A 22,367-nucleotide genomic window follows, 5' to 3' on the forward strand; every position below is an offset into this window, starting at 1 on the left:
CCAAGGGCCCTCCTTAATGACCCTCTCCTTGAACGCCTGAGCCACCTCCCCCTTGAGCTTCCACCACTCCGTTCTAGCGACTTTGGCACGCTTATCCAGCTGGACATGAATCCGAAAGCGGAAGTCAGCAACCACCAGCTTATGCTGGGGTACAACACTCTCTCCAGGTATCACCTTACAGTCTAGGCACGCACGCCTATCTTCTCTTCTCGAGAGGATGAAATCAATCTGGCTAGAGTGTTGGCCACTACTAAAAGTCACCAGATGTGATTCTCTCTTTCTAAAGAGGGTGTTAGCTACAATCATGTTGTAGGCCAGAGCAAAGCTTAAGACATCTTCTCCTTCTTGATTCCTGATGCCATAGCCAAAGCCCCCATGCGCCCCTTCAAAACCTGTGTTAGATGTACCCACGTGGCCATTGAGGTCTCCTCCTATGAAGAGCTTCTCACCAATCGGTACACTCCTAACCATGTCTTCCAGGCCTTCCCAGAACTCCCTCTTGGTGTTCTCATTGTGGCCTACTTGCGGGGCATACGCACTGATAACATTGAGAACCAAGTCCTCAACTACCAGCTTGACCAGGATAATCCGGTCCCCACGTCTCTTGATGTCTACCACTCCATACTTGAGGCTCTTGTTGATCAAGATGCCTACGCCATTTCTGTTTGCAGCTGTCCCCGTATACCACAGCTTGAAGCCGGTATCCTCCACCTCCTTCGCCTTCTGTCCTCTCCATTTGGTTTCTTGGACGCAAAGGATATCAACACCTCTCCTCATCGCTGCATCAACTAGCTCCCGAAGCTTCCCTGTCAGAGAACCTACGTTCCAGCTACCTAAGCGAATCCTCCTAGGCTCGGATAGCTTCCTTACCCTTCGCACTCGTCGAGTCAAATGCGAAGACCCTTGCTCATTTTCCACTACATCCGGGCGCCGATGTAGCGCGCCACTAAGGATGCGACGACCCGATCCTCGCTCACTTGCCACCGTATCCGGATCAAGATACGGCACGCCACTTGGGGGGTCACGGCCCGGCCCTTGCTCATTTTCCACCACACCCGGGTTCCGATGTGGCGCGTCGCTGAGAGGGTTACGCCCCAACGAAAATCTTTTGGGTTTCATCTCCATAAGAGCGGCTGAGTTTTTACGTTGGCTCGCCAAGCCTATCACAACCCTCCTCCTTTACCCGGGCTTGGGACCGGCTATGTTGAGACAACATAGGCGGATGTGACGGCTGTCAGAAATTTTCACGACGAGCTCATGTGCCGGCTCAAGAATTGAAGATGACCCCTATATAAGCCGAAGGGTTTAGCCCGTAGAAGCAAGACTTTTAGACTCATTCATACGATCTCGAGGTAGATCACATGAACTTTGTACTCCATCAACAAAATATAAACAAGAGCAGGAGTAGGGTATTATCTCTTCAAGAGGGCCTGAACCAGGATAAACACCGCGTCCCTATTCTTCATGTTACTATCTAGCCGAGACCACCAGCTCGGGACCCCTTACCTGAGATCTGCCGGACTTAGCTCCGACAGGGGGCGCACTCAGGATACCCTGATCGTCCATAATTGCGCCATCCCGAATCTTCTAGGCTTGCCCAGAGCCTCGGCGGCTTTCTCATGTGCGGCATCGTCTTCCTTTCGGGTACGCTCAGCATGGTCGTGGAAGGCTTTCCATGCCTCATCTGGGCCCCAACGGCTCTCGACCAGGGTAGTTTTCTCAGCCAACAAATCAGCTCTCAGCTGATCGATTGCCCGATGCGCCACCTCGAAGAAGTCCCTAGTGAATAGCTGGGTACCGTTGCTCCCGGTTGCAAAATCATAGTTTTTCTTTTGCATTAGGTCGTAGCAGCTTGGACGCGGCGGAGCGGGAAGGACATGTGGGCAATGGCTCCGCTGGCCATGATAGGGAGAAGGTTGGATGCGAGCCTCGACAGTGGAGGAGCTATCGCGTGTAAGATGGAAAAAGATGCTGACGCGAGAGGTGAGAGACGAAGGCGAACGATGGGAGAGAGAAAGGAAAGGGATAAGTTTGTACCGCGAGAGCACGGGTCGTCGTTGGATTGGCTCATTTCCATCGCGTGACGAGGTGCCCGGCGAAAAAAAGCTCTACAAGTCGGTCGGCCGTAGTGAATCGTTTACCATGGTAAAAAAATAAAATAAAGGAAAGATTTCAACCCACACCCACGGAATAGAAGCGCTCCCTGGCACGGTTCATCCCGATCGAAGAGGACCAAAAAGGCCCAAACCCACTCCCATCCCCTCGTCACGCGTCTCCCGGACCCTTCCTCGTCTCTCTCTCTCTCAACACCCCCACCCAGCCGACCAAATCGCCGCACGAGGGCGCGCCATGGAGCCGGCGGTGGAGAGGAAGGTGCCCGAGCAGGAGGAGCAGCTGCAGCCGTCGCACGCCCGGGCCGAGGACGCGCCGCCCGCCGCCGTCGAGGAGGAGGACGAGGCGGAGGCGGAGGAAAGCGAGCGCCGCAACCGCGAGCTCAAGGCCGGCCTCCATCCCCTCAGGGTAAGACCCGCCCGCCGCCGCTAGATCTAAACCCTTTCCCCGTTTCCCGTTCCAGAAATGCCAAACCTTTGAATCTCAGAGAAAGCCGGATGTAATAGCCCCTTGTTGTCCGCAGCGCAAGCTCGTGCTCTGGTACACGCGCCGGACGCCCGGGACGAGGTCGCAGTCGTACGAGGACAACATCAAGAAGATCGTCGATTTCAGCACTGTACGTGTCTCCGGCACAGCAGATTGTTTCCAGGTTTTTTTTCTTACTTCTGTCAGTGGAGCTTACTGATTGATGTTGCTGTTTGGAATTGGATGGCTTTAGGTCGAGTCGTTCTGGGTTTGCTACTGCCACCTCGCACGCCCGTCTTCCCTCCCGAGCCCCACGGACCTGCATCTTTTCAAAGAGGGTGTCCGTCCACTCTGGGAGGTATTACTCGCAACAAGCTGTTGTTTTTTCAGTCGTGTCTGTGTTTAGTATTGGTGTCATGTCTATCCATATTGCTCGGAACAAGCTGTTGTTTCGTCAGTCGTGTCTGTGTTTAGTATTGGTATATCATGTCTACCCATGCTTCTAGTGGTTAATGCATTTTGACTGGGCAGGATCCTGCAAATCGGAATGGTGGCAAGTGGATTATACGGTTCAAGAAGGCTGTTTCTGGGCGTTTCTGGGAGGATTTGGTAAATAATCTATTTGTGCTTTCGTTGGGCTGTAAGATTTGGTCATCATACAAACTTCGGTTGTTGTTCTTTAAACCCTCAACTAGGACTTCCCTTGCCTGTGCCACCATGAAGTACACAGTAGCCTACTTGATCTGTGAAAAATTCTAGTTTTTATCATGGGATTCTCAAGTAATGTTTTTATTTTGTTCATGACTGGCCTTTAATTGCATTATAACCACGTGGATGCCGTGAGGAGTTAGTGATGGATCAAATATTTCACTGCTCAAGCGAAGCAAGAAAATTAGGTCTAGATTTGAAACAGGATAGTCCTTGTTCCGTTTATAGAGTGGAATTATTATTTTTCCTTCAGAACGGTATTCCTCACGAGTCATGACCATAGTCTCTACTATCTTATAAATGGGAGTTAGTAGTGGTGGTGGTGGGTTCCCTCCCCCACTCCACCCTAATCTCCCTCAGTCATCTAGAACCCATGAGACCCCTCCAATTTGGAGAGAAAAAAAAACATAGCTTGCAATGGTGTTCTCATCGCTGCCGCAGTTACGCAAGTGCAGTGTTGGCTGCTTGATTGAGTTTGAGTTCTCTGCAGTGTTGCACGTGCATTGGTTGTTATATACTACTAATAATCCAATACAACTGAATCATTTTTGTGGTTCCGTAGCAATGCACCGACGTTATGCTATGCCAATAAACGATGGAGACTAGGGCCATGACATGAAAACATGGGATTACCCATGATGAGCCTAGATCTCCCTGTATAAGGCTATCCCTTAAACCAAACAGCCTTGTAGCGCATTGTGGTCTGGCTCCCTGTTACCAGTACCAGCATAAGCCTGAGATCTGAGGTAGTATTATTGCTATTTCATGTTTACTGTGTGCACTTATGATTTGAAGCAAATGGTTCAGCATAGAAGAAGTTGACGCTGATCCATAAATTAATTAGCAGCCTTCCAAGATGCACTGGTCTGCGGTTACAGTTGACTGCTTTCTTAAGCATGCATGCCATATGCTATAGTTTACAAATTTACACATGTCTACTGAGCCATACTTCTTATCACCATTTCCTTTTCTTTAATTTTGTATTTTCTTTGTTTGAAGTCCCTTATCTCTAACACTTGATTTAGTGTATAAATATTCAAGTTTGGCAGTCTAGTTTCCCTATCAATATTTTTGAAAACAAGATTGCAAATAATAGCATGCATGCCTCCTAATAGTCGATTTATGCATCACTAGTACAATGGGCGCAGTGGGTTTTAAAATATGGAACAGGATTATTACCTATGCTATTGTTTCCACAAACAAAACCTTTGGCTCTGTAACTTTGTGAATGTTTGCCTTGGGAAGTGGGGATTCTTTGTTTGTGCTGCATTAAAAACGAAGACTATGAGAAACATTTGGATGCATAGATGCCCTTTATGAGTTGTTGTCACATCCCATCCCACACTCTTCATGGTAATATGCAGTGCCTGTTTAACATCATTTTTGTTTCTTATTTATTTGTCTGAGTAGTTTTGCGGATATTGCATGAGTACGAGGATACTAATTTTAGAGAGGAAGATATGTGTTGCATTTACTCATAAATTGGTTTTACTAATGAAATGGAAATGGCACTTCACCCTTGTGTGTTTTCCTACTGCAACTGTTTGACTTTACTCTCATTCTGGTCTCCCACCATGAGCCCTCACATCTAGCTGATTTTACATGCTCTGTTGTACTTGCAACAAGTAGTTTTTTTATCATTATTTTCTGCCACTATCTTCTTTTCTCTATCATGCCTGATTTTCGTTGACGCCACATTCACAGCAATTTTTCTTTGCTCATTCATATTTCATTTCCTGCCTTTGTTCTGCTTTTCTCTGCTCTCCTTTCCATTGCTGTGCGGCCAAGGACATGTTTATGCCATGTGTGTTCTTGTTTAGGCAGCTCATTTAGGTTTCCATTTTCTCTTTTCAGCATGGCATGCTTTGCTTTGCATACTTTTTGATGTGGCTGTTCATTCTATGTGATCACAGTCATTCAGTTATTCAGTCATAGGAGCGATTTCAAACCAAGGCTTGTCTTCCCCTTTTCAATCCATGGGATCACAGTCATTCAGTTACACAGTGCCTCAATAATGATACCTGATTGTCCAAAATGTGTTCTGTTGATTAACAATTTCTATAAGGATTACTTGGATTAAATAGGTCCTGCAGCTGTCCATGGCTTAGATTTTAATTCTTTTCGCCCATCCTGTTTATTTGTCCAGGTGCTGGTTCTAGTGGGTGATCAACTTGATTATAGTGATGATGTTTGTGGCATCGTGCTAAGTTGTCGTTTCAATGAAGACATCCTGAGCGTCTGGAATCGGAATGCATCAGACCACCAGGTTTGTGATATCACCTGATGCTTCTCGACTATTTTGTTTGGATTTGACTGTGTTATCACCAGTGAGGAGTTTTTTCTCTCTCTGTTATTCATTCACTCATACTCTTGTGCCTTGCAGGCTGTGATGACATTAAGAGACTCGATTAAGAGGCACTTGAAGCTGCCGCACACCTATCTGATGGAGTACAAGCCACATGACGCCTCGCTGCGAGACAACTCGTCCTACAGGAACACATGGCTGAGAGGTTAAGCTTTATGTCGTCAAAACTAGTCATGGCCCTTGTTCCGAACTAAATCCTTGTGGATTTCCAGTTCTGACGTTTCAACCCAGCCATGATGTACGGTTACTCTTTGTCATGCTACTATGTACTCTCCAAAATTTCAAATGCTGAAGTATCGACTTTCATGATATTGGCCTGTATGCCTGTATTGGTCGACTTGTTTTGGCAACTATTTAGGTGAAACCTCGGACTTGCTCTTTGGATTCTGCTGATAAATATGGCAAACATTACAAGTACTCCAGGATGATCATTGAATCTAGGGAACGTCTGAACACACGGTTGGGTCTTTCAGACGGCACCGGTTACTCTTACCAGCAAAACAAAAATTTAAGCACATATTTTTAATCAGCAGCATAGCAAAAACAATTCTTATAAACAAAGATCTGTGATATAAGAGGGTTGGCCAAGAATTACATTTTGTTAGGGTAAGACCAAACTTTAGGCTGTGTTTGACAGCCAAGTATTTTTGCAGTATTTCTAGAATATTGTGTTTTTTAGAAACCATAGTTTTGTTAACTACTGTATGGTGTATTTGGCACATAGCTTTAAACCACAATATTTTTTAAAGGCGTCTTGATGTCTTTTTCTAAACCAAAATTATAAAACTGTGGTTTAAAAAAAGTAGAGTATTCATCACCCAAACATTGGAATACTGAGGTTTTACATTACCATGGTTTTAAAAACAGTTTTGCTAACTGAGACTTCGTTATGTCTCAGTGGCTTGTATATTCCTTTGATTTTGCATGGAGATTCATACAAAAAAATTATTTTCAGTTTTTCTTTCTTCTTCGTTCCCAAATAGTATAAGTATTTTTAGAGATTCCAACAAGTGACTACATACGGAGCAAAATAAGTGTATCTATATCCAAAATATGTCTACATACATCCGTATGTTGTAGTCCATTTGAAATGTCTAAAAAGACTTATATTTAGGAACGGAGGGAGTATATCGCTTGATTGAGACTTGGTTAAGTCTCAGTCGACTGAGACCTGGACACACCTTTTTAAAAACTTCAAAATTACTTTGCTCCCGAACTTACCCTGAGATTTTACATTACCACGGCTTTAAAAATACTATGCTGCCAAATTAGGCAATCCAGGATTAGCAGTCAAAATAAAAAATAAAAAAATTCTATCAACAGGGGGATTGGGTAAATGGGCCAAGCCCGCGGTCTAGCCTTCCTTTTCTACCCGTCGGCCTTGTTCCCAGACTACTTCCCAGAAAAAAAAAGAGAGAGAAATCTGAGTTCGTTTCCCCGTGCCCGATCAAAACACTGATACTCCAGTCAAAAAAAACCCACTGATACTCACTTCACTGCTCACAATTCTGTCCTTACCGTAGCGCCGCAGTGCGCCGCGCGAACCTCCTCCCTCCCCTCGCGACCGCCCAAATCCGCCCCCCCCCCCCCCCGCGCGCGCGTCCGCTCCACCGCGCGGGAAAAACGTGAAGCTAATCCATCCAACCCCCATCTCCCAGCACTGTCATTCCCAGCTACCAAATCCCAAACCCTAGCCCCGGCTTCCCGCTCGATCCCGTTCCGATGGGCGGATCTGCTGATCCCGAGGAGCCGGCGCCGACGCCGACGCCGTCCCCGGCGAAGCCGTCGCCCTCGTCGTCCGACGCGAAGCGGCTCAGGCGGTGCGTGCAGTCGCGGCTCCCGTTTGGGTCGGGCAGGCCGGGCGGCGGCGGCGCAGGGGTCGCCCCTCCCGCGCCCGCGGCGGAGGAGGCGGCTGGGAAGGAGGCCGCGGAGGAGCCGGAGAAAGGCAAGAGGAAGGCGAGGCCGCGGAGATCAGCGGCCGCCAGGAAGGTACTACATTGGTAGAATTCGCCCCCGTTTTGGCTGCTGTCTGGTGTTTGCTCGGTAGCTGGACTGCTTTAATTCGCCCGCTGTGTTGAATTGTGGCTTCTCTGTGCTCGCTTCCGTGTTGATAAATAAGTTCCTACTGATTTTCAATTTTTAATAGTTTGGAATGCACATAACTTCTTATACCTTGTTGGGCTGAAGCGACGTTGTATAAGTAGAGGTACAAACAGATCGAGTAGTGACTCTACCACATTAGCATCAATTTGAATATTGTTGAATACCTGTAAATGGTAGTACGAATCTGAACCAATTTTCTGCTCACATTACTACAACATGAGCATGTCAGGTCGGTGTCTATAATAGCTAAATTACAGAATTGAAATTCAAGCTACATCACTTTGATCTGAAACAAATGGGCTGGCATGACGGATTTAAAGCTACGTACATCACTGTACGTGGGTTGGGTTAGTCTGGGATAAGGTTAGCGTTGGACACACATCAAATGTCTAGTCTGATGTAACCTGTAGAGTACCTGGGCTGCTGATCCCAGTCTTGATGTGAACATGGAAATTGGCGTCATTTCCCGTTGCACATCGCACTCTACACAGCAAAGAAATCCACACAGTAGTCATGTTTCATTTGAATGCTGGTTTTCTCTTTCCATTTGCGTTTTGGGGACTATTAGTATCAACTAAAACAGAACATCCGTTTTCCACCCCTAGGTATCAAAGAAGCTTTTACATTGCCCTTCCTTTTATTTGATGACAGGCACTACATATTAAGTACAGAAGATAAGTCTACCCCGCAATCAAGTCTCCTCTCTTTTGCATGCTGTGCCTATGCCTTGCTAATTTTTGTGCTACAAATTTAGCAAGTATCATACCTGAAGGGTTGTAATCTTAGGCTTTTAGTAGCGCTGCCTGTTCCATCAAGAACATTCTTATCAAGTATGTCTCTTCCCATCACCATGCATATGTACTTGTATGGAACTGCCAACTTTCCACATTTCCCAAATCAAACAGAGAAAAAGGGGCGCCTCTAGTACTCCACCTTCTTTGTGGAGTCAAAACAACTGCGCATAACTAAGCTAAATGAATTGAATATGTGGACTCCCTGCTTACTGTTTACTTAAGGAGTGTCCACCCTTTCATTGTGTACCCATTTAATCTTCAAGAGAATAGTTTAGAAAGGATACAGCACAGGTTAGTTCTTTTCTTTCCACCAGTAAATTTTACCATCCATCTCTGTTGGATGGCTTTGACTAAACTGTCCATGCCATCCAAATTATCTGAAGTGGATAAATTGAATTTGCCAATGTGATAAGCTACCAAACAAAAACATTATAGAGAAGAAAAAAACCCGTAGATGGTCAGTTGCAACCAGTGGCATGCACATGCTCTCAGTTGCAACAATGGGTGATGACTATGTTTACTTTTCGTGTTAGTTCAGATTCTAGATCGGTCGTTTGGTTCAACTTATATGCTATATATTTGATTAATAAGCACATCTGCTGTTCTGTTATCTTTCCTGATATGCAAAATACTGATTTCTTTAATCAACCTTCATGTAGCCATCTTCAAATAAAGAGACAACTGGGTTGGATCCAGGTAGCAAGGATGAAGTTACTTTGGTTGGTATGTCAACCCCATACAATATTCTTGCCATTTCTTCAAGTGTTTCACTGGCCCATTCGTAGTCAAGTTTTCCTTATCTATTTGCTACACTGTGAATGAGAATTGATGAATTTTTGTTTTGTTGGATGTCAGATGAGAGCCCTCAGAAAAAGCAGCGGAAAGGTAGAAATCAAGATGCAGCACGGAAGGCGCCTAATAGAAAGCGCTGCAAGGTGTTGGAATCTCCTGATGGTTAGTCCTCTCTCTCTCTCTCTCTCTCTCATCCCTATGCTTACAGTTGGTTAAAAACTTAAAAATCTATGCATCAAATACTAGCACCTCCTTGTATCAAACTACGCCTGTGTATCCTAGTATGGTATGGCTTAGTTTTTCTGAAAATGTACCCTATCCTGTTGATTTTTAACTTCATACCATGGAAGAAAAAAAGGTACCAAGTTCTCAAATGTTGACATATGAGAAAAATGATACACCTATATTGAGTTTGAAAGAGTGGAAAATTTACTCGTTGAGTCGGATAATATTTCAGTTGTTTGCAATATAAATTCAATTTTTTCATAGGCTGTGTCACATAGTGCATACTAACAGTAGCTTAAACGTATTATTCTCTCACAGATTAAGAACACTGTGTGCATTGGTTCTATATCCTCCTGAACAAGTTAGCTAAATATTTATTTACTTGTGATTTTATGTATTTATTGGTTAACATGTACTCTACTTTGACAAAGGTGTAATAATATTTTTTTATTTATGAAGGCCACGTAGGCTGTCAGCAACTGCATAGCAGTCAGACTGAAGCTACCTTACCTGAAGGATCTCCTGTCAAAATTGATATAGATCTGAATAATGTGCCTTCTGAGGCAACACAGCCTAATGCCAACGATGTATTAGACAACGAAGATAAGTCACAGGTGATAGTTGACCTAAGGTCAGAGGCAAAAATAGCTGCACAGGTACGCTCCAGTATCATTGTCTGCATTGCTGAGATATGCTGTGTGCTTCTTGTCTCGTGAGGGCACTTGCTACCATCAAATTTGTTGTGAGTTCATATTTGCAACTGCTTGAATCTCACTTTCTCATCCCAAGAAAGAGGGTAGAGTAAGATGGTACTCATGCAGAACATCTGATACTTTTACGGATTGGTGGTGGTTGTCTTATGATACATTGCAACTCTTATAACGATGACTTGACCCCTAAGAAATAATCTCTGTTATGGAAACAAACTGGCCAAAGATATTATTCCAGCCCCTAGTTAGTGAAACTAAGAACGCTTGAACACTAAGGGCATGTTTGGTTCATGCCATAGCATATGCCCTACCAAAATTTGCCAACCATTGGCTAGCGAAAATTGGCTAGAGATTCCTTGACTCTTTGCTGGCCATAAACTTGGTGAGATTTGTGAAGGGAATGTGAGGAGAGTTGGCAAGATTCCATAGGCAACCAAAATTTGGGTAACCAACCAAGTGAAAGCCGCAGAGAGGTAGAGACCTTAGTTGCTCTGTTTATTTCTTGTTGTAATCTGAGCTGTATGGCCATGGTCTTGCTTGTTAGACTTAGACCTTAAAACACTAGCAATTACTTAAGAAATGGTCTTTATCATTGTTAAAGATTGCTGCTGTGCATGCAACAAACCATCTCCTCCTTTCTGGTTGAACGTCCTCATTGACTTGTTGAATAAGGGTTTGTTATCTCAGTATATCTATCACCATATCGGTGATGTGGTTATGGATCCAATATTTGAGGATTTGATTTTTGCAGGTGCACTAGTTTTAGTCGACTTCATGTTTATCGTGCTGTTTTCTTAAAAAGTATATTCTTTGATTTCATTGACAGGAAATCCGGATGTTATCATCTGGAAAGAAATTGCATCCATTTTTTGCTTCCCGGAAAGTAAACAAAGGTGCTGAACAAGATGCATTCAATATCAAGGATACAAATTCCCTTTGTGCTATTGAGAGGGACCCACCACTCTGGCCTGTTCATGTCGTGTACCAATTGGAGGTGTGCCCAGCACATATTTCCATACATCTAGCTGTACAATATCCCATAGTTTGTGGTCTATTTTGATGAGGTTTATTCAATGCGATTGTAACTGTATTCTTATTATTATTTTGACAATGTTCCCTTTCTTGCTCTGCAGACTGCCATACCAATTCATTGGAGTAAATGGCTAATTTGGGAGGGATCTTTTCTTGATACCAGTGCCTCCGATACACTTGAAAATCCTGTCTCATTCTTTGAGGGCTTTGTGAAACCTTTGACAATAGAGTCTAATTCCAAGAGGATGTGCCTAGATCAGTTGGCTGAGCAGAATATTGCAAATCACACAGCTTTGGGAATGGATTTTCCTAGCTTTCCTAAAGAACAAAGTGAAAGCAATCTATCTTCTTTGGATGTGGTATAAGCTATGTTTTCACCTCTTTTATGAAGCATTCAGATGAACCTGCTTTGTGCTTCTATTACTCAACCTGTATAGCCACTAAATTTCTTGTTCCAACCATACACTAATCTAGATTTAATCTTGACCATTTGCATTCCAGATCCATCTTGATGAAGAGAGCTCTCCTCATGATTCTCTTTCCTATAACAAACACCTGGAAAGGATACTGCAAGGAAGGCCAGAAGTCGACCAGAAAGGGTAACAAACACTACTTATATTGTTTGCCTAAATGTACGTAAGACTGTTGGCTTTCTGCTAGCTACCTTGGTTTTGCCTTCATATTGAACTTGGAGATTTTGTAAATCATTTGAACTTAACATCATAGTTTCTTGAGCTAAACGTCATTGGAGATGACTAAGCGCAAAAAGGCAAATCATTTTGTTAATGTCCGCTCAAGTGGTGTCAGTCATCAGGATACTAATTGTTTTTTATATCTGTTATTTTCATGCTCTTTTTCCTTGGCATCTAGGATCTTATTATACTATTTGAGTATTTGAAAGTATATGCGATATACCAAATATCAGTTGTTTATATCTGACGCCCCTTAGGCCTTGTACAATGCAAGGTGCTTAGGGAGGTGCTTCGTAAAATAAATCGAGTTTTTCTTAAGCATCAGTGCTTATTTCTACAGGAGGTGCCTAATTAAGCGTCTACCCTCTACAAATAAGCACCGGTGCTTAAAGAAAAACTGGTCTATTTATCTAAGCACCTACCATAAGCACCTTGCATTGTACAAAGCCTTATACACATTGTTGTAGACACCGAGCAGGCAAGGCTAGTGGTCCACTAGTTGAACTGGTTGTTTTGTTAGTATCAATTTTATTAATTTGGCCTCTTCTTTTAAGGATTAGAGCAACATACTATGGCAAGAAGTTCCAACTAGAGAAATACATATGGTGTCAAAGCGGGGGATCTGAAGGAATCTGTGGATGATGGAAATAAGAGATCAAGTGCGGTTCCAGAAAGATTGTGTTAGATATTGCCTACTTGAACCACTCAGACCCAACGCAGTTACAGCATAAAATCAATCTGCCAAGCTCTAATCTACACGCAAATAAAAAACTGAACCACATTTATGCTAACCTCAAGTAATTCTAAACTACATGCCATCTAAACATCTTGTCTCTTGCTTCTGATAGCAAGCCATTTCTCACAAGCTGACCCAGCATGTCCCGTTTGGTGCAACCGATACTGTGCCAATTTTGTTATGCCGGACGATTGGATCTAGTGGAGGATGACAGTGGCTCATGGGAATGTAAATTCGACGGCAGCAAACAGAAGCAAGTGGTGTGCAAGATGATGAGGATGAAAATGGAGTCTGTGGGGGAGAGAGAGCATGAGATGGATGTAGGGAGGGTCCTTGTTCAGATGTTCAAGACTGGGGTGGGCCAGCTAAGTTGCCCCTCCCATTTTTTGCCAGCTCTGTTGTCTAAGAATAGCTGACTGTCTTGACAAAAACGTGTGGTTCTCTGATTTTAATACACTTTCTGCCTTTAGTTCTGGTTGTACTGCATGTAAAGTCTTGTAAGTGAGCCAGCTGCCTAAGTTGCTGGTTCTGTTTTCCCAGTTTGAACACTGCTCTGTTCTGAATTTTATATTGTGCTGGCTAATTACTCAAAATTGTTAAACCTAAAACTCTGACCAACACAGTCAAACTTTGTGGCTGAATTGTTTTTCTATAAGTGATATATATCATAAAAAAAATCTTATTTCATTGCTGATTCTAGCATTAAAATTGTCATTCAATTACCTTTTAACCAGTAGGCGTTTATCAGTTTTGTTAAGCTAATGTTGCCTGCTAACACTATGGGTGTGAGCTCCCCTGATATCCCATTAGGCATGGACTTTCCATCACTTGCATGAATGCCAAGCAGCTAGATTTTGTCTTTGATATTATTATATCCATTTCCAATTGGCGTCTAATGTCATTGTCCATATGAAGCTGCAAGGTCATTTAGGCTTATACCGTACGCATCATGAAACCTTTTTTGTGAATGGAATCTGAGACAAAGCATGAACACGGTTTAGGTGTGGCTAGTAAGGGTTTATAGCTTTACATATTTCTGAAATATCATATTGACCCCAAAACTATCTATATGCAGAAGTTTGCCGATCCTTCTATGTTTGTGACCCTAATCCCTCACCATCCTTCTATGATAGCCCTATTAATTATTCGTTGCAAGTACCGCTCTTGGAGGTTTGGTTAGTTAGCATATCAAAGTGTAATACCGCATGCTAACCAAGTTGGTTTCTTAAGAACTTATTCACTGACAGAAAATGAGTTGGTTTAACTAGTGTCTTATATCTTGTGATATCTACTGTTACAGCAGCTGTCACCCGGCTTATTACCTGTGGACTGACAAGTACCGGCCTGAAACTGCTGCCCAGGTGAACATGAATTTTATTTTTATATTGACAATTATGCATTGCATTATACCTTTTCCGTTTCTTTCTTGTACTTGATTAGCTTTTTGGGTCAACATGCCTCTTAGGAAACACAAATACTACATTATGTTTATATTTTGTTCTGGGATTTCCACTCTATTTTGGTTGATAGGTCTGTGGAAATATTGAGCATGTAAAGTTTCTCAGTGAATGGCTCAAAGGGTGGGATGAAAGAGGCCACAAGAGCAAGCAAACTGGAGTTGCTAATGAGAGCATCAATGCCAGCTTCTGTCAAGATGAATCTGACACAGATTGTTCAGAAGATGCTTCTGATTATGAAAATGTACTTCTAATTACTGGACCAGTTGGGGTGAGTACCATGCTCAAGAGTACCTGTTGCTATCATTGTACACTGCTTAACATGCTTTTCAGAAATCAATCAATCAATCTGCACTTTATTTTGAAGCTGTTGAGTATTTTCTATAAGTAATACATTTGTGGTGTTGAAATTGCTGTCGGTAAGTAGCATCATCCTAAACGCAGCCACTCCCTCCAAAAGATTGAAATAGGATTACATGCCGCTGACACCAACAGTATAGAGCTTCCCATTTGTTACCACAGGAAACACCTCTTTTTAAAATATTAAAACAATGTAATGGCAACTTATATCCAGTTAGTAACTTAGTTTGAACTGGAAAGGCTTACATATGATGCTATTCATCAGAACTCTAAAAAATAAGGTTGAGCCCTGTAGGTTGTTCAGCTACTAATTTTGTCCTAGCAATTGGTATTGTCTGTATTCATTTAACTGGGCACAGAGGTGTACAAACATAAATTTGCAGTCTATTGATTCTGTTACTATGTTCTAATTTATATTTTTCAATCGTCCCTTCCACAAATTGTATACTTGCATTGTTATGCCCTTATGTCTATATATAGACATACAGCCTAGATGTAGTCTGATCTCTTTGTTCTTACTCCCAGTGTGGAAAATCAGCCGCAGTTTTTGCTTGTGCGAGAGAACATGGGTTCAATGTAATTGAGGTATATTTTTCTGCAGCTTTTCTTTTTAGAAACAACTCCGCTTCCTGTACTTTTTCTTAAAAGTGTGAATTTATAGGTAAATACATCTGATATGAGAAATGGGGCGTATGTAAAGCAAAAGTTTGAGGAAGCAACTAAATCACATGGCCTTGAAAAGTGGTATGTCCAATTTCTTCTCCGTGTTCTCACTTTTTGATGAGGAAAATAAAAATAAAATCATATGTCAAATCTGTTTGGCTACTAGATACTTCTACTCTAGTCTAGTACTACCTCCGTTTGAACTAAAACCATGTCACTTATTTTGGGACAGAGGGAGTATTTCTTTTCTTTTCTAAACCCTAGCTACTGTCTTCTAGAGTCTTCTAGCTATGAGTAGAATGGTGAATCTTAAGTAATGTTTCTAGAGTGTTCTAGCATAAGTGGAAGTGAGATGTCAAGGCTTCCCAAAGCCCTATAAATAGAGGTCCTCACCTCTAGTTTGTAACCAGACTATGTACCCTACTACCTATATAGAACTTGGTGTCCTTATCTAAGATCTTGGACTAGATCTTGTGCTCTAAGAGTTTTGGATTGAACTCCTGCTGCCCTATCTCTGCCTCTAGAGTAATATCTAGCACAGCATGTTGAAGTTGTTCCTAAAACACTTGTGCTGTACACATCGTAGCAGCAACCTTGTGCTGCTTCTCCACAACCTTGTGCTGCTTCACTTTTCCTGTTTATGATGGACAATAGTTGTCTAATTGATTTGGCATTCCTTTATTACGAGCTCTACTCTTTTCATGATGCAACTTATCATGCACCTTAGTCCACGGGGGAAATACTGGACTGTGATGACTTGAAGTGGGACCTTAGGGGTGTTATGAAGAATAGCAACTTGTATTTCCATGAGGCCATAGGCCAGTATATATACACGTACAGGTGGAGTAAATATGCAGGAAACCCCTTATACAGTGGGGTATGAGCTAGTATATGTGAAGTATATACATCTCTTGAGAAGGAGAAAAATGAGACCATAGGCCTGAATGACCTTTTTGTTCTTTCTTGTTCCTTAAGAGATGATCCAATTTGCCATACCTCATATATACAGATAGGCCCTAACAATATACTATAAGAGGTGATATTGCTATCTAACGCATCCAAATTGCCTACTACTACTAACTCAAAGAATTGTCGAGCAACAACGAAATCTGCTGCTATAGGAATTATGGTATTAGGGCACATGCAAAGACCAATGAGAACTTGCTTATAATCATATGAAGTTCTGCTCATTATTTTTTGGCAAGCACCAAGTTGGCATGTAGTCAAATGCAGTTTAAATGCCAACCTAAGCATCAACGATTACGAGTCGAACGACTAGTCTAGACTAGTCGCTCGACTAGTCTATGAGTCGCAAACTGGCTGTCGACTCGGTTTCTCGTGTAGACTACTTGTACGAGTCGAGCCAGTCATCGACTAGTCGACGACTAGTCCAGACTAGTCGACATGTTCGAGTCAAACGACTCAAAAAACTGGGGGAGTATAAATACGATGCCTCATCCCGCGGGAGACCTAATCCTTTCTTTCCCCTCCTCACCTGGACGCGCCGCCGGCTGCTGGACGCGCCTGTCGAGCCCTCCTCGCGCCGCCGGCCGCTGGACGCCCGCCGCCGCGGATCTGAAGCTCCACCGTTGCCGGCCCCACGTTGCGGATCTGAAGCTCCACCATCGCCTTCGTCTTGCGCCCCTCCTGCTCCTTCGTCTCGCGCCCCTCCTCGCGCCGCCGGCCCCTCGTGCTCTTCTCCTCTTCAGGCAGGTGAGCCTCAGTGCTGCTCTGCCTCGCTGCTGGACTGCTGGTGCTGCTCTGCCTTGCCCCTCCTTTCTCCTCCTCTTTCTTCTTGGCTTGCCGCTGCTGTTGCTCTGCTCCGCTGCTGGACTGCTGGTGCTGCTCTGCTTGCTGTTGGTGCTGCTCTGCTCGCAGATAGACTGCTGGTGCTGCTGTGCTTGCTGCTAGTTGCTGGTGCTGCTCTGCCTCAGTGACTCCACTTTGCTTGTTTCAATTGTATACTGTACTTGTATACTTATATAGTGTAATACTACATACTACTACTAGGTATTATTAGTTATGTACTGTAAGTTCAGTGCTACAGTACCATGTCGACTAGTCTCGCACTAGTCTATGAGTCTCAACCTTGGAACGACTTGTCGACTCTTCGACTCGTAAACGTTGCTAAGCATTCTTGTCTAAACCTTTATAGGCCTGCCTTTTTAGAGTGTACGTACATCAATTATCTTTTTGTCTCCCATACAGGTCACAAGAGGAGGTCACCACTCCACCAAGAATCGATTCTTTAGATCCAGCTTTAGAGACACCTGATAGGACTGAATACAAGCATTCAGTATCCTGCTCTACAAGAAAAGCATCTAACGATGATGAACATATGCTACCTGTAAAATGCTACTCAAGTTCAAAGCTGAGTGATGAAGCCCCTAAACAAGTTATTAACAAGACACTTATCCTATTTGAGGATGTGGATACTGTCTTTGATGAGGATCGTGGATTTATTTCGACCATACTTAAGATTGCAGAGACTACAAGATGGCCAATTATACTGACCAGCAACAGTGAGCCTTTTTGCCTTCAGGATTTTGCATTTCTCTATTCATCTTTTACAGTCTCATTTGATGTTATATGCTAAAGTGCTTGTTATTCATTACACTTGTTTTGTGAAGAGAAGGATCCAGCTTTGCCTCATCTCTTGGATCAGCTAGTTTTGGATTTCAAATACCCATCATCCGGAGAGCTACTTTCACATGTTGGCATGGTAAAGAATTATTTTGTGGATGAAAACTTATGTCACTTGTCCGACTTGAAAGTTGACTATATCCTAACTCTGCGCAGATCTGTAAATCTGAGGGAGTGGACGTCACTGCTCCTCAATTGAAGTATTTTATCAATGCTTGTTTAGGGGATATTAGGAGGACAACAATGCTTTTGCAATTTTGGTATCAAGGCAAGCAGGAATACACAGGTTGAGTACTTTGGTGTGCTTGTGCTGTCCCATACTTGCAAAATTTGAGCCCAAGTGATATACTATAGCTTAAAATGCTGTCTTTTTTATCTTATTCCCTGAAGTGTGACTGGCTAGCTGTGTGATTCGTATATTATGGCATAATATGTTTGTTTCTGTAATTGTGTGACCACTGTTAGACTTGCTGTTATGAGCATGGACTGTTAGACACTTAGACATCTCATATCATTTAGTTGGAACGTTACCTGGTAGTCAATAATGTTAGTTGCATAATTATAGGATTCCTTGTTTTGTAACAAGTTTATTAGTGGTCAAACCTACACATGACTTATTTCATGTTCTCTTATTGACCCCTAAGTAATAACTTAAAGGTTACCAATCTGATCTAACTCTAATCTTTATGTTTTTCCTATTTAAGTAATGTTCCATATCTGTTTGAATATTACATAATCCTGTACTCGTGCACATAACACACCCATGCTGTGAGAAATGTTGTTCTGGTTCTTTTTTTGCGTGGTGTCTTTGTTTAATTGGTAGTTTTTCGCTGAAGATTTTGCATTTAAATGTTGTATTCAATGTAGAAATGCTCAGCATATCATTTTAGCTATTCTAATCTATTTTCTATTTTCTATTTTCAGAGAGGTCAAACAAATGCTTGTCTGTTCCTTTTTCACTTGACTTGGATGCAGTACATTCTACCGTGCCAAGAATGTTGCCTTGGGACTTCCCCTGTAAATTATCAGAAACAGTGTGCTTAGAGATAGAAAAAACAATCCATTTAGCTGAAGAAAAGAAAAGGCAGATGGAATTATCAGAGTTTGAAGCCTTGGAGTTACAAATAATAGCACCTCTGACCAAGGGAAGAAGTGCAGTTAAAACAAGAAAGATTAAAAAATCCAAGTTAAAGCATGGCCACACTACTGAATGTAATGATATTTCACCTTGTAAGAATGATCTTGATGATTTTGATGATGCTCCAGATACCTCTCTTCTGTCTGATCAACAAAAAGCAAGAAAGAAGCATGGTGTAGTGTTATTATCTGAGTCCGATGATGATCAAGCGGATGCATATATTGCCAAAGATGCCAGATTTACTGTGCCAGAAGGTGATTTATTCCCACAACCTCCAGAAGTGCCCCATATACATGGGCAAGGAATCTCAAATCAGTTTTGTTTTCCAAGCGAATCAAGGGAGACTTTTGAAATAACTAATTCTTTCCAAAACCAGTTCGAGAGCAACTTGGTTGGGTCCATTTCACAAATATGTGATACTTTTATGTCACAAGGCGTGTCGTGTGTGCCTGAGTCATCCCTCGCAGTTGGAGGTGTTTCTGCATCTGTTAGCAGCGATGACCTTTTATCAAGTATGGTGTTCAATGGCTTGTCTACCTTTAATAATGATGGTGTTTGCACTACGCCTATGACGGCACTAGAAGACAGCAACCATGCGAGGAATCTAATGTCTGGATCGCAGAAATGCATGGAAGATGTGGTTGGTGAGACATGTGAAGCTTATGCAGAATCATTTGGCAGGAATGAACAGGAAAGTTGTTCAACTACGGGGTATCAACTGATGGATGAATGCAGTCGAGCTGATAGCATTTGGCTGCTTTCTGGCAAAAAGACTAGCGACTCTTGCAAGGTTGAACGTGTACAAGATACTTGGAACAGGCTACGTCGTTGCTGTCCTGTACTTCCCTGTGAGACCAATCACAATAGAACTGCTTCTGGAGCTTTGAAGCTTGCTTCCCGTGTGTCTGATTTAATATCGGAATCAGATCTTATGCTCACCCGCTGCTACCCTCTTACCAATGTAAGTACTCTTATTGTTGGTTTCTTGGCGATTCATGTTTGTGCAATATGGTCTTGAACCCTTGGATGTATTTTTTTATAAATTTGTGCAGGACATTTTGGATCCATCTTCATCCCCGAGTGCTGAGCCTGATGACCTCTCCTGGTACGATAAGCAGCTTGAGATGGGATCTGTCTATGCGCAGCATGCTCTTTGCGTTTTCTCAAGGGACTTCCAAGATAAGGAGGATGGTTCCATTGATTTGTCACAAGAGTTGTTGTTTGCCAGTACAACTGCCACATCTCTTGGTAAACTTATTAGTTCAGGAATCAACAGTGATGATGGATATGGGAACATTTCCCACATGAAAAATCCAACAAGCTGTATTTCTAAGGGGAGGTAAGCATCGCATTTCCCATGTACATTTGTTGCATTTTAACATATCTTGGAGTTCTCATGGTATTACAGTTTAATTTTTATCCATTTATGCATTTAATTTAGAGTATATTCTAGAAAACATTGGGGGTCCTAGTGACCATAATGCTGTGCCATAGGGTCATTTGATTTCCTAAACACAACAAAAACTAACCAATTCCCACCTGGGCTAATGTTCTAGCCCACAACTCCACATGCAACGCTGCTTCTGTACTGTTGGCCAATCGACCTTGCATGCTGAACATCAACAACACTGCTCATCTACCAGAATTGTAGGTGGGAAGAAATTGAAGGCATGTTGAGTAGATTATTTTAGGGGTCAACTGCTCATACGTCATGATAAACATTTCAGCTATATTTCCATATGTCAACACAATATAGAGTTTTCCACTGGTGCATAAACAATGCACAACTGATGGAAATGCTAGTGATGTTTTGGTGGGTGACATATGTGCATATCTTGGAATACTAGTCAGCATGCATTTATGGTAATAATGCCACTTTTCGTTGAACCAACATGCTATATTTTGCACCAATGAGTATTATGTGCACATGGCACTTTCACGTGATAGTGATTTTGACCATAATTGAAAATTCTTGTTAGCCTTGTTCTATTGCAACTTCAACAGTGGTTGCGAGCCTTTCCCATGTTCAGAACTTTCTTAAATAATGGATTTCATATAGGTTGTACTTGTTACTCAATAAATTTGACTGAGTGGAATATTATCTTGCTAAATGAATCTTTTCCAAGACTGGTATATCAATTTGCTTATAGTCTATGTATGTACCAATGGAGCATCCATTGAGACACTGAACCTGCAATTAACTGTGCAGGGAGCAACTAGTTCATCTTTGTGACGCACTGCTTCCAGTAGTTCCTTCCAAGCTATCTCTATCACTGAGAGGACCCGCTTTTGTTGATTATTTATCTTCGACTTGTCAGATTTCGCAGTTAGAAAACTTGCGACTTACTGACAGTGAAGTTGCAAACAAGCAAAGAAGGTAGTCTCTGTATTTCAGTTCTATAATTTTTTTCTTTCATGCACCAAGTATGATGCCGAACATATGTTCTTTTGTGTCAAGGCAATATAACCAAGCCAAACATTGCCAGCATCATCTTTTCTCTAAAATTGCCGTAGCACCTTAGCTGGTCATATTTTTACTCTGGAATTCTGTATTTGCACCATGTAACGTTCTTACTTTAAAAACGATTTTGGTCGCAATCTGGTTAAACGTTTGCAAAATTGGATACCTTATGTGGACCAGCATGCTTCTCTCCATTACTCTGAAATAGGGTGTTACCCATATCAGTTCAATTGAGTGTTTGAGGTATGGATAGTGGCCTGCTGCTTGATTAGAGTTAGGGAATTTCACCTGATCTCATTTACATTAGAAAGGAATGTCTTGGCGCAAATCCATGGTACGCCCTATTGTCCATGTGCTCTGTAATCCCTTAAACCAACTGTTAGCATGAACATCATGTGCCATTTGCATTATCAGGGTTCAAAATTTCAGGAAGACGGTACCAACGAACACTGACTGCTGCTCTTTGTGTGCTGCAGGTGTCGTCAGTCAAGACATTACTTAAGTTCTGCTGCACTTTCGATGTCACCTGAAGGCATCGAATTGTTAGCACAAAGCAGCCGTTTTGGTGATAGGCGCGAGAAGTTTATAGACCAGACGATTGCCTAGAAGTATAGAGTTAATATGGTTTGGATGAGAGGCGGCAGAGTATTTCTGCTATAGCTTGATTAGAGTTGGCTGAGGCGACCCATTTTTACTCACAGCTCATATCTGTAGTAGCTCAGTGGTAAGTTATGGTCCATGATTGGGCAATGCTGATGTTTCCAGACATCCACTGTGTATTCTTGTATAATGTAAATGCATGTTGTCATCTTAACTTATAGTGTGGTGTAGCTGATGATTCTAACAAGTTTATACATGTTCATCCAAATAAAACTAGTGCGCTCAGGTGCCTGTTTTTTTCTATCATTCTC

General features: G+C 42.4%; 2 protein-coding genes across 3 annotated transcripts; both read left to right on the top strand.

The window, feature by feature from the left end:
* The first annotated feature begins 2,207 nt into the window (after nucleotides 1-2,207).
* LOC100049030 (eukaryotic translation initiation factor NCBP-like) lies at nucleotides 2,208-6,257 on the top strand. The gene is made up of 6 exons (NM_001405089.1): nucleotides 2,208-2,520; nucleotides 2,636-2,728; nucleotides 2,831-2,935; nucleotides 3,109-3,186; nucleotides 5,432-5,551; nucleotides 5,669-6,257. Exons 1-6 carry the CDS (start codon nucleotides 2,350-2,352, stop codon nucleotides 5,798-5,800), a joined length of 699 nt encoding a protein of 232 aa, NP_001392018.1. The 5' UTR covers nucleotides 2,208-2,349; the 3' UTR covers nucleotides 5,801-6,257.
* A 985-nt stretch (nucleotides 6,258-7,242) lies between these two features.
* On the top strand, nucleotides 7,243-22,357 carry LOC123097986 (uncharacterized). Of its 2 annotated transcripts, none has more exons than XM_044519853.1 (18): nucleotides 7,243-7,639; nucleotides 9,207-9,270; nucleotides 9,403-9,501; nucleotides 10,024-10,220; nucleotides 11,101-11,268; nucleotides 11,408-11,665; nucleotides 11,808-11,905; nucleotides 14,035-14,095; nucleotides 14,265-14,462; nucleotides 15,077-15,136; nucleotides 15,213-15,295; nucleotides 17,423-17,736; nucleotides 17,845-17,936; nucleotides 18,014-18,143; nucleotides 18,782-19,956; nucleotides 20,048-20,334; nucleotides 21,205-21,372; nucleotides 21,933-22,357. In XM_044519853.1, exons 1-18 carry the CDS (start codon nucleotides 7,373-7,375, stop codon nucleotides 22,060-22,062), a joined length of 3,849 nt encoding a protein of 1,282 aa, XP_044375788.1. In that variant the 5' UTR covers nucleotides 7,243-7,372; the 3' UTR covers nucleotides 22,063-22,357. The 2 variants fall into 2 exon arrangements, with proteins under 2 accessions (XP_044375788.1, XP_044375789.1); XM_044519854.1 differs by having other exon boundaries at nucleotides 14,038-14,095.
* The last annotated feature ends 10 nt before the right edge of the window (nucleotides 22,358-22,367 follow it).

Source organism: Triticum aestivum, chromosome 4D (assembly GCF_018294505.1).
Source record: "Triticum aestivum cultivar Chinese Spring chromosome 4D, IWGSC CS RefSeq v2.1, whole genome shotgun sequence".
Taxonomy (NCBI): Eukaryota; Viridiplantae; Streptophyta; class Magnoliopsida; order Poales; family Poaceae; genus Triticum; species Triticum aestivum.